The 18,326-nt window shown below is 40.5% G+C and overlaps 1 protein-coding gene across 6 annotated transcripts in view; it reads right to left on the reverse strand.

The window, feature by feature from the left end:
• Window positions 1-18,326, reverse strand: part of tspan4a (tetraspanin 4a) — a 228,052-nt gene that overhangs the window by 76,523 nt on the left and 133,203 nt on the right. For all 6 annotated transcript variants that reach the window (XM_047364104.1, XM_047364106.1, XM_047364103.1 and 3 more), the window contains one exon: window positions 6,914-7,105. In XM_047364104.1, coding sequence (XP_047220060.1) covers window positions 6,914-7,105 — 192 coding nt within the window. The remainder of the gene's footprint in view (window positions 1-6,913; window positions 7,106-18,326) is intronic.

An 18,326-nucleotide genomic window follows, 5' to 3' on the forward strand; every position in this document is an offset into this window, starting at 1 on the left:
TGGTCATATATTGTGATTTTGTTTGTTTTCTAATTTGTGTTTCTGTTTTTAACAAAACATTGTAACACTTTCCTATAACTGTTAGAATGTGTTGTTTTATGTATAGAAGATCTTTGAGTGTGCTCTCTGCATGTTCCTCCACGATTTGCTACCTCCGAGGGTCTGGACGGAAAAGCTTTGGATTCTGGAACCCATGTGGCACTTTCACAGACCTGTTTTTCCAACCCTGGCAGCAGTTTTGTTTTTCTTGTTTGGCTACCTAAATATTTATATTCAAAGCAGCATGTGCTCTTTCTGTGAATCAGCTTGCGAATATTTGTGTATATTTTATATGCAGCGTTTGTGTGTGTGCTCCTGTTTTTCTGGCTGTGTGAGGACCATTTTTGTGTGAAGAAAAATGTTGGCGCTCTTTACTCAATGGCAACTTGCAGTATCATTAAAAAAATATATTTTCTACTGATATGGAGACATATAGAGATATGGGGTTATGCAATGGAATAAACCACTCTGAATACTTCTCTGCAGCCCACTAGAACCTTTTTTTTTCTTCTGTGTAGATACCCATGATGCTTTGCATGTATTTTTTCGGCACCTAAATCCCATGTCCCTGAGCAGATTTCTCACAACTTGGTCACAAACACTGATTCCTGTTTCTGCTTCTTTATCTTTCATTTCTTATGCTGTGAATTTTCTGTTTACAGGGCATATCACTGTCTTAATGCTTGATGTAATTGTTATTTTAACTGGACACGTTCCTTTCACTACCTCCCTATTTTCTCTGATTAAAGTCTTTTCACCGAGATGACTGTGAAGAATTATCTTTAGCCACACTCCGTATTGATTCACCTTCTTGAGGGAATTTTATAATCACTTTCATTGTTTCAACTGACTTTCTCATTGTTGTCCCATGTTTCCTGTCATTCAGCCTGATGCAACAGGCTATCAAATTCTGTAAAGACGCATTCAACTGCAGACTAATTTACTTAATTAGGCAAACCTCAGGGTGATTTAATTTGTTTTACTACTTGCTCTGAAGGATCCAAAGAAAACAGTTTCATTGTATTTTGAGATACATTTAACACAATCACAGTTTAGTTTTTGAATAAAAGTGTTTTGTGTCATATCTTTGTTGTTTTGGAATGATAACAAAGCTAGCTGTGTTCCTTCTATAGTTTTTGCCTGGAGCTGTAGAAACACAGCTGTAGGGGCTATTTTCTTTTGACCAGTTTTCTTCTGTTTTATATTTATGTTTAATGCTGGTTTTCAAATATTTTCACAGAGGGGTAGTACTTTATTTGGAAGGATAGTTTATTTTGCTAGTAATTTTAACTGTGTTTCGTCCTAAAGACATTGCTCAGTTTAGAAATAATATAGTGAGTAATCTGTCATTTTTGATAGTAGTTTCAGCTAAAAATGTAATAATAAGATAAAACATTTGATCACAGCAAACATCAGTACGCCTTCTAGTCTAGGTGCAGCTTAACTGAATAGGTACCTGCTCTGAATGTGTGGGCAATTGTAAGCAGGCGAAAAGCAAAAATTGTTCTCTTTTGACCACAAGACCCCAGATTTTTATAACTACAAAATACAAAGAATTTAGCCCAAACAATGCGATCTAAAATCTGAGCAGATAATACTGACATTGGTAATGAAGTGTGTGATTATGCTAGTGTGTCAGAGGAGATTCAAAGCCAAGGGTTCTTGTGGTGAGCTGGTGTCCTGCAGGTTTCTGTTCCATTGCACTTTCTGCTCGATGGGAGTTAATGAGCCACAGCTGTTCTATTTCTAACCAACGGCTTCAGGGAGGAACATAAAGATGCAGGACGTCGACCCTGGAGAAATAGATTACTGCTGTTTTTTTCTTCTTTTCCAAAGTATATCCATGTGTTTTATAGCCAAACAATGGCAATTAGTCATTTGGGACTTCATATTTACTATGTGTTTTAATATTTACATTTAAATAAGTTCAATATCAAAGGAGTGGTGACTTTTATTGGACCATAAAGACAAAATACAGATTGCACACATTATAAAAATTTATATTAGACTCCGAAAGCCTCCTTGCATACAGCCCTCTTATTTATATTATGAGCTGTGTGGCCAGCAGTGTTGATATCCCACTTTAGCCAAGATTGATGCTTCACCAGAGCTTCATGGTGAACGATAATCAAAGTCCAGGTATCTTTGTGCTCGTCCTATGCTGTGATTTCTAAGCAGTGTGAAAACTACAGTGGCTTTATGTGTGTTGACAAATTAGTAAGATGGGTTAACCAGTCATGTCAGGCACCGAGTCCAGAAACGCCTCAAAAATCAATACGGTCAATATCTTTTTGGCTGTCTCTTTCTTTAGCCTATATAGTGGAAAGCCTGAGAGGTGATGACTGTGTGCTTTTTCATATTTTCTATGTTTTTTTCAGACACCAAAAGAGCCTTTTTTTTGTCTGCTTCTTTCATCGCCATGATTTCACCTTTATGTCCAATTTGTGGGCAGATTAGGTAATACAACCCACCATAGCACCTTTGTGTCCTTTGACTTGCTCTGGTATCGACTGTTTGAACTTAATGGAGTAAAACATGACTTTAATTACCCATTACATGAGTCCGTGTGATGTTTTCCATAGCAGTTTAGAGGTCCCAATGACTTTTGCTTTCACCTAACAGTGTACATGGTGTTTTAATTTGCCACTCAGTTAGGTGTAATTTATCAAAAGGCATTTCTTCCTGTACAGTATATGTGACTTAAGCATAATAACAGTAAATCAACAAATTAGGCTTGTTTTAGCCTATAAAGAAATTATATTTCTTGCCTGACAGAGTTGCTTGTGCTCAGCTGACAAAGTCTGACTAATAAATCAACATCTGGCTTCAGCATTTGGCTGAAGCAGATTACAGATTTAAACATTTGTTAAGAAAACAAATTAAAAAGAAATCAATAATTGTACATTTGTAGATGTAGTGCAATTTGTTGATCTAAATATAGCATCCCACAGCATCCCACATTATACACAGACAGTGTTAATGGTCAGTGTACCCTCTGACACCAGTATGGAGTGTAGAAGTACAGAACCTCCATTCACTTAAATTGTAGTTTACTTACAACGTTCTGCAAGATAATTCAAAAACAAGCTGGATTATAAATATATTCAATGTAATGACCTGAATCTATTTTTTAAAATTGTATTTTTCTGTCACCAAACAGCCAGTGCATTCATATGTTGCTGTTTTGAGTGGCAATTATTCATTGGCTGGAAATATAGAGAAAGCATGTGACTAATTAAATTGTGTGTTTGTGTGTGCATGTGAGTGTGGCAGTGATCAGACCTTGAAAAGACCTTTAGATTCAACAGATCTCTTAGATTTAGAGAGCTTTGTAATTGCAATTTTTTATAATTGATTAAAGATTTGAACTTAGGAAGACTGAATACTGAAGCTGGGTCTGTACATGTAGGGAAGGTTTTATTTTTTATATTGTTTCCTTGTGAATGAGTTTTTTATTTTTATTTTATAATATATTCTTCCTTAATTTTCCCTCAATATTTAATGATTTTAAAAAGGGGGCATCCTACATGCATATTATAATGTTGGATTTCATAGAGGCTGTGCTAAAACACAGTATATAGTTAAAGCTAATATAGCTAAAACTGTCTTTAACATTCTACAAGTAAACTTATTGCTGTTTTTTGCCAATTCAGTTCTGCATTAAATCTGCAAGAAGTTTTAATATTAGAGCCACTGCTACAAAAATGTTGGCAAACAGCACTTGAAACTGATTAAATGGTTATAGAAATTCATGAGGTATCAAATTAAATAATTCCTTTTCTAGTTTAGAACAAATTAAGCAGGAGTTTTATAAAACCTTAAAGAGCCTGTGACATTGATATATCATGATAAATCCAATTACATTTATAGAAAGGAAACATTAATAAAATATCTTATTAGGTAAATTCATGCCACTGAAATGAACCGTTGTTAAGATATATGGTCATAAATCTCACTAAAAACGTCATTTCAAGACTACTCCTTTTGCAGTTTTGTTGTGCTCTTTTATGATGTCAAAGGGGAACCACGTAAACTAACTGCTGCTACAATGGCAGCAACGCAGACAACAGCGCAGAATCTTATATTTCTTTAGATACATTTCAGTCACAGTCACAGAGAGCAGAGTCAGGAGAAGAAAGTCAGCTTTCATCAAATGGCAGAGCACCAGTGCTGCGGCGTGTGGACGGCCATCTAATTTGACCAGAGTCTATTTTTGCCGGATGCCGGGGCATCAATATGCATGAATCATACCGCACCACATCCAGATTTTTTTAATAATTTACTAAAGACCGACTAGATCTCGCTAAATTAATAAATACACACATATATTTATAAACACACGTTTATATATTAGCAGTTGTTTCCAATAGATCAATTAGATCATTTACTGGGTTAACTAAGGTATTATAAACCAAGCAATTAAACATTAAATGCACCAAATTAAGCAACATATATAGCTTTACTGCACTCAGCATACTCACCCATTGTAGAACAAAACACATGAAAATATCTGGATGCATAAAACAAAAAATTAAGCAGTTTAACTGGTTTAACGTCCACAGAATGAGTTGTTCTGGACTTGCTACCACATTTATTACTGGCTTTTGATGTGCGATCTGCGTATGGTTCTTGGAGCTTCTCTGGGCTTCGCAGCAGACCGAACCGTAGCTGGTAAATCCAGGGTTACAGTAAATATGGCCCTGAGTGAAACAACCGGAGGAGGCGAAGTGAGCAGCAAGGAGCAGCAGCAGCAGCAAACACAAGGGATGATTCAAGATCTGAAGACACTACCTGTGTCATTTGTGGGTGTTTTTGGGTTCTTCTTCTTATTATTATTATTCTTGATAGGTTTTGAATCATCCTTCTGTTATTTTCCTGGTCGTGCTTTAGTTTTTGTCTTCTAGTTCATGTTTTGTCAAGTTAGGTTTTTGGATCTGGTTATGGTTTATATTCATGTTTTTCTAGTTATGTTTCTATTAGTTTGTATCCTTGAATTTCTGTTTTGCTCCAGTCACGTTGTGTTCTGTCCTCTCTGTCAATTAACTTCATTCGGTTCACCTGCACCGAGCATTCAGTCTCCTCGTTTCACCTGGTTCTTGTTCTATATATACACATCTGTTCTGTTCATTCTGCGGAAATATTTTGGATCTCCATCTCTGCTCATGTCTTGTCTTGTTGATCATGCCAAGCCTGTCTGTTTTTACCATCACCTTCTGTAGTAAGTTTTGTTAATTAAATAATTTCACCTACTGTCATGCTGCCTGCATTCCGGGGTATTTACATAAAAAGTAATGAAAGGTTTCTGCCCTACCACTGCTGAACATGCATATGTTACATAAAGATGTGATTAAATAAAGTATGTACTAAAAAATACGACTGCAGAATTTTAAATTGATTTTGTTGCTAAAAATGTGTTTAAACTTGTCTAGATCACAGAACTGGCAAGTCATTTTGTTCTCAAATGAGAAAGTGATGTTTGATGATGCAAAAGGCAATTATATATTTTCCAACAATGAGTGCAGCAGGAATTCCTTACATCTCATCAGTGATGAAAATGCTAATTAGCCTTGATATTTGAAGGAAGAAGGTCTCTATCATTTGCAAGAAGAACAGACTGATCATTAAAGCACACTTGTCATTGGACGTTTCCTTCATTTGGACACAACACAGGAAATAAATCCGGATTGTGAAAGCAGACGACACAGAGGCTCAGTCGCAAACACCTCATATCTGCTCAATTCACCAGAAAATTTTAACCTCTTTCCTATAACTGTTGGCCATTGTCTGTGCTTCATTATGAGAGATAATTATTTCCCAAAATACTTCAACTTAGCCTTCATGTACTTGATCTGACAGTTGGTTTGTGTGCATCTTTTTCTCTTGAAATCAAGTCAATCAAGCGTTCAAGTTAGCTGGTGCAAAGTCTTTCAAAATGAATCTTGACAACAGTTCATGTTGCATGTTTTTCTTTCTGCTGTGCCTGAATTTTCACATAATTCTCAACAGCTGGCACACACAAACAAAAAATACACAACTGGGAAAATATTTTTCTAAAAAAAAAAGTCACCATGTCAGGCTGGCTTCAGGGGTGAGAACAAGTCCACACCCCATATGGCTCATAAGGTGCAGAGTTTTCACCCAGAGAACTAAGAAAACAGAGATTTCTTGACAAACAAACATTCGTTAGTGGAAAGTTAAACAGCCTGAAGCTATGAAACTAAAAGAGCAAAGTTACAGAGACTGCTTCAACTCTCCTACAATGAGGAAGAGCTAATTTTCTACCCACTTCTATAAGGTCAAAGTACAAACCAAAATCCACTAGAGAATCTGCAGCAAGACATGCACTCTGAATCCAGTCTGTCTGAGTTTGTGTTATTTTGCTATTAACTTGGATCAAGATAAATTCTAATTAATTAATTAAATTCTAATTACTAATTACTCTGAATTCTCCCTTTTAAGATTTGTCATAAAATGTATGTTTCTGTTATCATTGTTTATTGTTCCCTTTAGTTTAGTGCATCGGCGACCACTGGAACTCATAAACATGCAATTCAGCTTCACATAGCTGTGATTGTTGAAATGAATGTGCACAATATAGCTCTCATTGCAGCTGATCATAGCACTGAATGAAAAGGTTTCCTTAAATTGATACCTGTGGAGTCACCAGTGTGTCATATTGATCATTGGAAATGTCTAAAAACACACAATCATGCCAGATGAAAAGTGTCAGTTGTTGTCGCTTCCTGAAAAGCTAGTGACTGTGTTTGTCATTCAACTAACAACAAAATACGCACTGAAAATGTCTTCGTGACCTCAGTGTTACCTAAACTCTAAAGCTAACAGCCATTAAAAGCCATCCTGGGAAATAACCTACCGCCAGCAGCAGAGGGCGGCTTTCTTTGACAGCTCCCACGCAGCCCAGACATCCGATCACCATGATGATTGTCCCTACTGCGATGAGGAGATTGGCTGCCGACAGAGAGGGAAGGGATGATGAGAGTGTGGCAAAGTTACCCTGGGTCACTGTTAGCCAGATTCCTACCCCCAGGATGCCACATCCTCCCAACTGCAGAAAAAACACAAAGAGATGCATGGCTGTTGGTAAGCACGGTTAAAGACAACAGTTTTTGTGTAAGTTTCAATCACAACAGGGTATCTGTGTCAATAAAAAAAATATGCAATTGGAAAAGGTAACAATTATCTATTTGTAAAATGTTGAATAAGACTTAATTAGTTCATTAAGCTTGGCCAGCAAATTAAAGGGTTTAGGCAGAAGCAGGTTGGCTTTAACTGGAAGGAAGGAGACTGTTTTCTTTAGTGAAAAAGCAACAGTTTGCTCATTTTCTCATGACGTCAGCAATGACTGATAATGAACATGAGAGTGTCTTTTACAAACTGATGTGACACCTAGAATCCCGTTTCTTTATAATTAACACAGTATGCACCTGAATTGGCTTTTGAATTTACTCAACATCTCACTTCTGCAGCAACATTGTGCCACGCTGCAATTTCAACATCTACATAAAAGAGATTGTGGCTAATTAGTTGTGTATTAAAAATAGCAATAAATACTCTTGTGAGCATTAACTACAATGTTTGTATAATGTTACATCAAAAATGTGCATTTGGGGGACATTATTAAGAGTAATTTGATAACTTGTTCGTTATTTTACTCCGAATCACAATCCTCTAGATAATGCACCAAAATAGAAACAATGAATGTTTTATGAATCCAGAGTTTGACCAGTTTCTTTTTTTATAAGCACAGCTACTTGACAAACTATTAATTAAATTTAACTATGCTGCTGAGAACAGATCTACATACACAGGCTGATTTTCAAGATTTTGCGCACATGTGCTCTCTTACAGATTTCTTCTGCTTTTGCATCTTTGTCACAATTTCCTGTTTCAGATCATGAAAAACATTTTAATGCCAGACAAATATAACCTAAGTAAATGCAGTGTGATTCATTTATTAGGCAAAAAGTCATCCAAAACTGCCAGCTGCTTTTAAGAATTTGCAGTTATTGCCAATAAGTTTTTTAAAATCAATTTGGAGGAATGTTGATCCACTCCACTGACCTGTTTAAGATCCTGTCAAAGCATCTCAGTTAAGGTTTTGGCCTTTGACTAGGTCACCTTTGTGTTTTTTTGAGCAGCGATGCTTTTGGCATTTGAACTCTCCAGACTTTCGAGGTGATTCAACAATGCTCACTTGTAGTAATTTTGGTGGGCTGGCCACTCCTGGAAGGTTAACCACTGTTTTTTAGTTTTGGATAACGACTATCTGTGGTTTGGTGGAGTCACAAAGGCTTAGAAACAACTTTTTAACCCTTTCCAGACTGATAGATGTCAGTTTTTTTGATTTATTATAAAATGTTTCTAAATCTGAATGTGATACATCGTTATTTAAATTTATCTTCTCAGACAAGTTCAGTTTGAAGTAATTCAACAGTACGGGCAGATCTGGCAGTAATTAGGTTTAGGCATCCATTTAAATCAAATCAAAACAAATTGCTTAATCATAACAAATGATTTATAAAGGAGGCAATTATATTTTCGAATAATAATTAAAACTAATAATTCATAAACATAGACGAAGTGTTTTTTTTTTTTCATCATTTGCACTAAAAAGTACAAACAAAAGGACAGCAGATTCAGATTTTCTGTGTTTGTTAAGAGCTATACTTGCAGTGTATGAACGCACAGCTTTTTCCTGCACAAGTGATGAATATAACATATTCCCAGAGTGATATGTAGTCTGAGTTAACAAAGTTTGCCAAAAGCCTGCAAAGAACAACAAAACCCCATGGGTAAATCTATATTATCGATTGAAAGCCATGCTCCTGAATACATAATTTTAAAGCATGGAAATGATTTTGAGGAAAGTGTCAAAATGTGCAGACGTCTGTGTGAATAAAGAAGAGCCAGACATGTATTTTGAATATGTTTTCAAACCTTATTTAGTAGTGTGTTGTGTTTAAGGTGTTGCCTCAATGTGAACTGTGTCTATTCATACTGAAGACAAAAGCAAAATAGAGTCGGAAGATCTATATGTTATTTTCATTATATTAATTACATTAAATTTATTTTTATTTAAAAAAAATTCAATCATATTCATCACGAATAACTGAAGCACTCATGAACATTTTTCACTTTTGAGGATACACATTTCCCCCCTAATTACATGGGTTATTGAGAGCTCATCAACTTATTGTGTATCTTGTATATTTTGTCATTTATGCCAAAAAAAACATCCATCTGCTTTCTGGATTATTCAACCAACTGAAGCATAATTTACCACAAAGTCAAAAATAATCAGCTGAACAATGTGGTCAGCCTTTCTCTTGCTGTCAAAACCAGTTTTTTTTTTTTTTCTGGTGAAGTATGATCTAATAAAAACTTGACATTTAAACTTATGCTGCATATCTTATGGTTGTCTAACTGTTTTGTGCGTGAGTCCGCAGTTTGGCATCAACATGTCAGCCAAGAAATAACCTAAGCTCCAAAACCAATATCTTCAAGTTTAGGTGAAATTTGTAGAAAATGGATAAAAAATATTATGGCCAAATGAAACAAAACTATTTGGTTACAAAGACGTATGATTGGAGGACAGCGCACAAGTCGGTTTACAAACAACAATCTCCAAACTGGGGACACCTTCAGCATTCTGTGTTAAATTTTATATTCTCTATTTGGAATCAAAAACCAACAGGAATCATTTGCTTTACTTCTTTTTTGTTCATTCTATTCTTATATATCACGTTCAGATGCAAAGATCTCACATATGTCTGTGGGAAACATCCATCAGTTCCACAATAAATGTACAGCTGTGTGCTGGAGCAGCCAAAGGCAGTAAGATTTATCAAGTTAAATGAATGTTTATTGCTTTCTCACACTCTGTTTGCTTTCCATTTTCAGCTATACCATAAGCTCTTATCCAATGAGCTCTTGGGGAAATCGGGTAAGAGAAATATTAACACTAAAAACATTCAAGCTGACTTGATAGTTTTTTCTCTTTTGCAACTCCAGGAAAGTTTTGGCTACAAGTGAAGGGTCTTTGAGTCACTGTAGCCTTAAACCTTTAAGCATTCCAGAGACAAGATGTTTGGACAGAGATACTTAGCAGTCAATGCCTTGATGGGAGCCACAGGCAATGATAATGATGATGATCATGTCTCTTATCTGATGAAGATTGGCACTAAAAACAGCAAAGAATAGAAATCAGTTCAGTAGGTGGTGAACATTTCAGGGTAAACGTTTAAAGTCATTAGAGAAGATAGCATACCAGTGGAAGTAGATCCTCAACTGAGGCCTAAAGATTTATCTACACAGACTGCACAGCATTTAAAACATACATATTGTTTGCACAATTTTCTATGAAGAAGATTGTGTATAGAGGCACACATAATAGCAGTTCTGAAGCAATAATAAAAAAAAAATACACAACTGCTAAATTATTTTCCAGGTTTAGCTTCTTGAATTCTGATATTTTCTTTAAAGTGGAACTAAACCGCACGTAAAGGAACAACCCTGCCACCAGACAAATTCTGAAAAATGCCACCAAAGTGGGCAGTGCCAAGAGACACTGAGGGACGTGGACAAGTGTGGGGATGAGTGGTAGCACACTTAAGGCCCAGTTTACACATTTTATCTGCGAAAAAAGCTGATTTGGGGTTTAAATTATACAAAGATTTGCTCATCAGATATCTGCTGTAACCTTAAGGCTCAGTATTCAGTCATGACAAGCAAATGGGACCAAGCAAGAGCTACCCCGCCGCACCGCGGCCACTGAAGTAGCCGACACATGCATTTGTGTACAGCTCAATCCACACGCAGATGACCGGAAAACTTTGCTTCACAAAACCAGCGCCCTTTGGAATCTTTTCATTAGAACGGTTCATGTACATGTTTGACTTTAAAGATTCAAGTTTCTGTATTGTCATTAGGTCACCATAATGAAATTTTGCTGAGACATGGCTCCAAAGGTACACATGCATTGCACAGATATAAATTAAAAACACCTACAGAAAGAGAGAACATATGTACATGGAATGTGGCATGTAGTATTTAGTATTTACATAAAGTGCAGGTTGTGCTGAAACAGTCGGAGACAGGCTGGTGGCTAGTTTGATTGTCAAAAAGGATGTTTAGTGTCTGCCTGTAGAGGGACAATTGTCCTCACTGCTTTTGAAAAGAAGCTTTTTCTGAGTCTATTTGTTTTTGATGTGATGTTCCCAAATTGTTTTCCTGACGAAAGTGGGACAAAGTGCATTCCCCAGATAGGTGTGGTCTCTAGCAATGTGTCTGGCTCTTTTCTGGACCAGATCTGGTAGACGATTCCCTGTGCTGTCCTCAACACCGGTGATAAGTCCTTTCTCTTGGTTTTATTCAGCAAATCATTCTTTGAAATATTTTTGTATTAAAATAATATTTGACCTGATCTTGCATTGTGATTGGTGGTTTAAAGGTACCAATAATTGCCTAAGTGTCATAGTTCTGACTGCCGACTTGACCCACATGCAGAGACCACTCAGAAACCAAGAACATTTTAGTTATTTTATTTAAAGACTGGAATGAGGGTCCGGTGACAAGGAAGCCAGGCTGAACTGTGATGGGGAGGAACAAGGGTAAGTAATAGATAATGGAAACAAAACGCAGTTTGCAGATATGCTTACTGATGGGGCCTTGGTATCCGCCAGAGAGAGAATGCGTCGGGACTGAGTGCTGATCCAGAGTGAGGTGCCAACAGGAGCCAGGGAGGTAATCCTTTGAGGAGGGCGGACAAGGTTCGCAACTGAAATGGTACTCTGATCCGGTCGGGCTGCCAGCCAAGGTAAGATGTCCGGTGAGGTTCACGGTCCGTGGGACTTTCCAAAGATTCTTCGAAACCAAGGTAATGATGCATAGAGCAAGACCACAGGGGGCACCACAGTGCGTACTGGCATAGACAGGCTTAATAAGAGAAACCTGAAAAACAGGTGAACACAGAGACTGGATGGAAGGCAGAGACGAACAGTGGAAGGACTGATAACGGACTGGATGATGTAAGGACCTATAAACCTGGGAGAAAGTTTCTTAGACATGGATCTGAGTGGGACATCATGTGTGGAGAGCCAAACCTTCTAACCCGGGCGGTAAGCGGGGGCCGGCTTCCGTCGCCGGTCAGCATAGTGCTTATTGACGGCGGCAGATCTCTGGAGTGCCCTGGTGGTGGAGGACCACATATGTTTGCATCTGCGGATGTGGTGCTGAAATGAAGGCACAGTAGCTTCTTCATTGTCGGCTGGAAGCAAGGGTGGCTGGTACCCCAGGGAAGCCTCAAAAGGGGAACAGCCCTTAGCAGCCAAGATGTGAGAGTTGTGGGAATACTCCACCCAGGGTGGGAAGGTGCTCCACTCGGTGGGGTCTGATCACCTTAAGGCCGACTCCAGTTCCTGGTTCAAACGCTCCACCTGACCATTAGACTGAGGATGATAACCAGAGGTTAGCAATACTTTAGCCCTAAGGGCAGCACAGAACACCTTCCAAACCCAGGCGGTGAACTGGGGGCCTCGGTCAGACAAGATTTCTTGAGGCATGTCATGTAGGCGAAACACATGCTTAATCAGCAGTTTTGCCATCTGAAGAGCAGACAGCAGTTTCTTCTTTAATGGGATGAGGTGACAGGCCTTCGAGAAGCGATCAATAACTGTGAGGATGGTGGTCATGCCACCGTAACATGGTAGACCTGTCACAAAGTCTATGGCGATGTGGGACCAGGGTCGTGAAGGTGTACTGAGTGGCTGTAAGAGACCAGCTGGAGGTCAGTTTGAGCTCTTATTCCTGGCGCAGGGCACACAAGCAGCAATGTAGTCCCTCACGTCTCCGTGCAGGGTGGGCCATCAATACCTCCTGGAGATCGAGCCTATAGTTCTGTTGGCCCCGGGATGGGTAGCAAATCTGGCTGAGTGGTGCCATCCAATCAGACGAGGTCATACGGCAACAAGAACGTAGAGGCGGCCCGCTGGTCCATTACCGGGCCCCGGGTCATTAGGTAGGGCTCGCCGCACGATCTCCTCTATCTCCCAGGTTAATGCACCGACAGTACAGGAGGGAGGTAAAATAGGAACCGTTTCTTTCTCTGAATCGTCATGGCCAAACTGACGTGAGAGGGCGTCAGACTTGGTGTTCTTAGTTCCGGGCCTAAAAGAAATTGATAAATTAAAACGAGAGAAAAACAATGACCAACGTGACTGACGTGGATTAAGGCGTTTGGCAGACTGAATGTAAGATAAGTTTTTGTGATCTGTCCATACCAGTACGGGATGTTCAGCCCCCTCCAGCCAGTGACGCCATTCCTCCAGCGCCAGCTTGATGGCCAGTAACTCCCTGTTGCCCACGTCGTAGTTCTGCTCAGCCGGAGATAGGCGACTGGAGAAAAAGGCACAGGGGTGGAGTCTCCCATCCAGGTCCGAGCGCTGGGAGAGTACAGCCCCTGCTCCTGTGTCCGAAGCATCCACCTACAAGATGAACTGCTTGGTGGGGTCCGGGTGGATGAGCACGGGGGCCTGGGAGAATTGACTCTTGAGTCTGGAGAAGGCTGTGTCGGCTTCAGTGGTCCAGACATACGGCACCTTAGACGAGGTTAGAGCGGTTAAAGGTCTGGCCACCTGGCTGTAGTTCCGTATGAATCATCTGTAGAAGTTGGAGAATCCAAGAAACCGCTGTAGTTGTTTTCTGGAATCGGGTTGAGGCCAGTCCAAAACAGACTTTATCTTCTCCGGATCAGCGCAAACCTGTCCACCCTCAAGAATAAGGCCCAAGAAGCTGATGGATGACCTGTGGAATTCACACTTCTCAGCCTTCACGAAAAGTTGGTTCTCCAGGAGGCATTGAAGAACCAGGCGGACATGTCGGTGATGATCGGTCAGGTTCCAGGTGTAAATTAAATTGTCAGCTAAATAAACAAAAACAAAGGTGTTTAAATAGTCTCTCAAAACATCATTCACCAGGGCCTGGAAAACCACTGGAGCATTGCATAAGCCGAAAGGCATCACCAAGTATTCGAAGTGTCCCACAGGCGTCTTGAAGGTGGTCTTCCATTCATCTCCCTGGCGGATACGTACTAAATGATGGACGTTTCTGAGATCTAATTTGGTGAAAATGGTGGCGTCCTGTACCAGTTCAAAGGCTGAAGAGAGTAAGGGTAATGGATATTTGTTTTTAACTGTAATGGAATTGAGTCCTCTATAGTTTATACACTACCGTCCTTTTTACCCACAAAGAAGAATCCTGCTCCTAGGGGAGAAGACGAGGGGCAGATGATGCCAGCAGCTAAGGAGTCCGCTAAGTATTTTTCCATAACTAGACGTTCAGGCTGAGAGATCTTAAATAAGCGGCTAGTGGGTAATGGAGCCCCGGGCAGAAGCTCGATAGCACAGTCATATGGGCAATGATAATGCACGGGCCTTACTAAAAACCTGTAGAAGGTCATGGTATTCGGGGGGAACCCTGGCTAAATCTGCTGGTTCGATCGCTTCGGTCTCCCCAGGATGAGTTATAGGGGTAACAGCTAACCTTAAACAGGTTGACAGGCAACGATCGGACCAGGCGTCTACCCTGAGTTCAACCCAGTTTAAATGGGGGTTGTGGTCCCGTAACCAGAGGAAACCCAGAACCAAATCACTCTGCGAAACTGGAAAGACATGTAGGGAGATGAGCTCTCTATGGTTCCCTGATAACACTAATTCTAAAGGTCTGGTGCAGTGGGTGATGCTGTGCAATGCCTGTCCATCCAGAGCCAAGACCATGCGTGGAGTGGGCAGCTGCTCTAACTCTAAGTTAAGCTGGGTCACTAAGGTCTGATCTATCAGGTTCACCTCATCCTGAGTCTAACAGAGCCGTTAAAGGCTGATTTAATATCATCATGGCAGGTAAAGTAAATCTAGGGGCCGGTTAGCCCCCTATAACCGGCGGCCTCTCTCTTTTGGCCGAGCAGGACAAACTGACACTAGGTGAGCGGAAGAGCCACAGTAAAAACACTGGTGAGCCTCAAGGCGGCATTGCCGCTCTTCAGGAGACAGGTGCGCTCTACCCAACTGCATGGGTTCAGGGTCAGGAAAATTAATGGCTGTGGAAGGAGCGGAGGAGCGTGGAGGTGGTGACTGTATGGACCTTTGAGCCACTCGTTCTACACGAGTGCATCTCCTTTCCCTCATCCTGGCGTCCAAACGGACCGCCAGGGCAATATACTTGTTAAGCTCCTCCGGTTTATCAAGTAGGGCCAACTCATCTTTTAGAGCCTCATCTAGAGCCTGGAAAAAGGCTGTCTTTGGTGCAGTAGTATTCCAGCCTGAAGCGGCTGCTGCAGTACGAAAATCTATGGTGACGTCAGCCAGGGGCCGGTTACGTTGTTTCATGGTCCATAATTGGTGAGCAACAGCGGTCTGATCCACTGCCACCTCAAAAACCTGCTTAAACTCTGACACAAATTGATCAAACGTGCAGTCAAAACGTGTGGGGTTGGTGAAACGCGACTCTGCCCAACAGAGTGCTCTACCAGTCAAAAGCCCTAAAATAAACGAAATCCTAACATCGTCATGAGGGAAAGCATGAGGGGATCGGTTAAACACCAAAGCACATTGTAAAAGAATGCCACCACAATTTCCTAGCTCACCAGAAAGTTTTTCTGGGTTAGGGGAAGTGACGGTGGCGGTGGAGGATTTAGGGTTCAGAACACGCTGTAACATAGTAGCCATCTGATCTATTTGCTGACTAGCCCGCTGCTGTTGCTCAACAAGCGACTGGAGGGTCGCACCGTGGGAATCTATCTGCCGACTGTGATCAGAAACTGCCCTATGGAGTGCCTCTGCTGGGTCCGGCAGGGCTGACTGTTCTGTCATAGTTCTGACTGCTGACTTGACCCACATGCAGAGAACACTCAGAAACCAAGAACGTTTTAGTTATTTTATTTAAAGACTGGAACGAGGGTCCGGTGACGAGGAAGCCAGGCTGAACTGTGATGGGGAGGAACAAGGGTAAGTAATACATAAAGGAAACAAAACACAGTTTGCTGATATGCTTACTGATGGGGCCTTGGTATCCGCCAGGGAGAGAATGCGTCGGGACTGAGTGCTGATCCAGAGTGAGGTGCCGACAGGAGCCAGGGAGGTAATCCTTTGAGGAGGGTGGACAAGGTTCGCAACTGAAACGGTACTCTGATCCGGTCGGGCTGCCAGCCAAGGTAAGATGTCCAGTGAGGTTCACAGTGTGTGGGACTTTCCAAAGATTCTTCAAAACCAAGGTAACGATGCATAGAGCAAGACCACAGGGGGCAAAACGGTCAGCCGCCGAAGTGCTGGCAGTCCTCCTTCTTATAGCACCGTGGCTGATGACCAGATAGGCTGCACCTGTCAGCTTCCAGATTCCAGAACTCCTGCGACACCTAGTGAGGAAACTGATTACTGACATGATCAGCAGTTCAGACCCTGACACTAAGTTGGTTCCAAGGCTAACTTAACTTATTTTCAAGATTCCTCAAGATAATCCCTGGTTCCCAAATATAAATTACATTGAATGGTAATGTTGCACCACTTTATTGGCCATGGTTTTCAACCATCTCTGATTTGCTTGTTCATATTGTATGTAGTTCATTGGTCTTCCTTGGACATGGGTTTTCATCAAGAAATGTATATGTTTTGTTTTTCTTTTTCCTTAGACATGCCTTTGTTCTTTTTACATTTCCTCATCTCGCCTTACATGAACAAATGACACAACAAATTAAAATAACACTAACACAAATTGTTAGAAATCTCTTGTGTTTAAAGTTCAATGTGATGACTACCAGCAGGAGCTCAGTGCCAGTCAGATCTTTCCCGGGCTAGCTTGGCTCACCGCCGGTAGGGCTGGCGAGGCAAGCCGGCAGTTACTACGGCAGGAGCGGAAAACTCCAAACACGTCGGAGCACGTCTGAAACTAAGCGATGTCTTGATAAATCGAGCAGATTTTTCACGTCTACACAGTTATATTCCCGCACTAAAAACATTGTAAAAGTTAATTTGTGTCACAGAAAGTGTAATTTTTCACAGTTTACTCACAGCTTTTGCCACTGTGGTCGGCCATGGCGGCCCCTGCTCAACCAATCCGCTTCGACCCGCAATGAATCATGGGAAACGATGGACCGCGAAGGATACTCACAACCCATCCTTCAAATCGGGGAAAAGAAGGACACATTTGTCGGCCGTATTTGACAGACCTTCCGCGCCGCACTGTGATGTAATCGACCCACAAGTACGGACTTGGAAGGATCCAGTCCCTGAATTGGGACACACCCTCGGCCTGCACATGGATCCTCCTCCTTCCTGTTTATTGACCAATAGTAGAGGAGCTGGAAAGAAGAAGGCAGCCCTCCTCATTTGCATAATGAAAGAGAAATGCATACGGTAAAGGAAAAAAATGAGGAAATGTAAAAAAAACAAAGGCATGTCTAAGGAAAAAGAAAAACACAATATATATATTTCTGCTTTTGTTTTTAATTATGTCAGGATTGGTCCTACATAATTAACAGTAGAGCTGCACATTATATCAAATTCAAGTCATCACTACAATAATATTGTGTGCAATAAAGCTGTTGCAGAAGTAAAAAGCCCCTTTAGTGACAAAGCGCTGCATCCTAGGTGTACAAATAAGAGCTATTGCAGATCCTTCCTCCTAGCAGCTGTTAGACTTTACAACAAACTCCTCTCCCGACAAACTCATTAAATGTTTACATTGTTTTTTTCATTTCTTGTAAACAGTCTGTTTTTGTTTTTTTTTTTTGCACACATGCACATTTTCTCCATTTTTTTCAATTATCCTACTCAGTTGCACATTTCTTTTAATCTGAGTACAGTTTTTTTTCTTGTAAATTTTCCCCTACTCTATCTTATCTTATTTTTCTGTTTCCATATTTTTTATCCTTGTGTGTACCTGCATGCTTCAATTTGCCTTTCACTTTGCTGTTGGTAAATGGCAAATATATTGAAATTGCCTGTAGCTGTATAGCTCTTAATTAATTCGGAGGACCAGTTAGATGGACTTATACTGCCTTTGATGGACTGACAGCAGCTGATATGGTCACGGTTCAACAATATCATAGTTTCATGTTTTGCTAATATCATGTAGCCTTGGTTTGCAATATTGAAGCCAGTTGCAAAAGTATCCTGGTGCACCAATGAATAAAACAGCATTCCCTGCGGTTACGATGATTCTTTAAACATCCAAATGCAGCCTCCTGAATCAAGGGGTATCTGTAAGCTTTTATTCAT

The sequence above is a fragment of the Girardinichthys multiradiatus genome, chromosome 4 (genome assembly GCF_021462225.1).
Source record: "Girardinichthys multiradiatus isolate DD_20200921_A chromosome 4, DD_fGirMul_XY1, whole genome shotgun sequence".
In the NCBI taxonomy this organism is placed as follows: Eukaryota; Metazoa; Chordata; class Actinopteri; order Cyprinodontiformes; family Goodeidae; genus Girardinichthys; species Girardinichthys multiradiatus.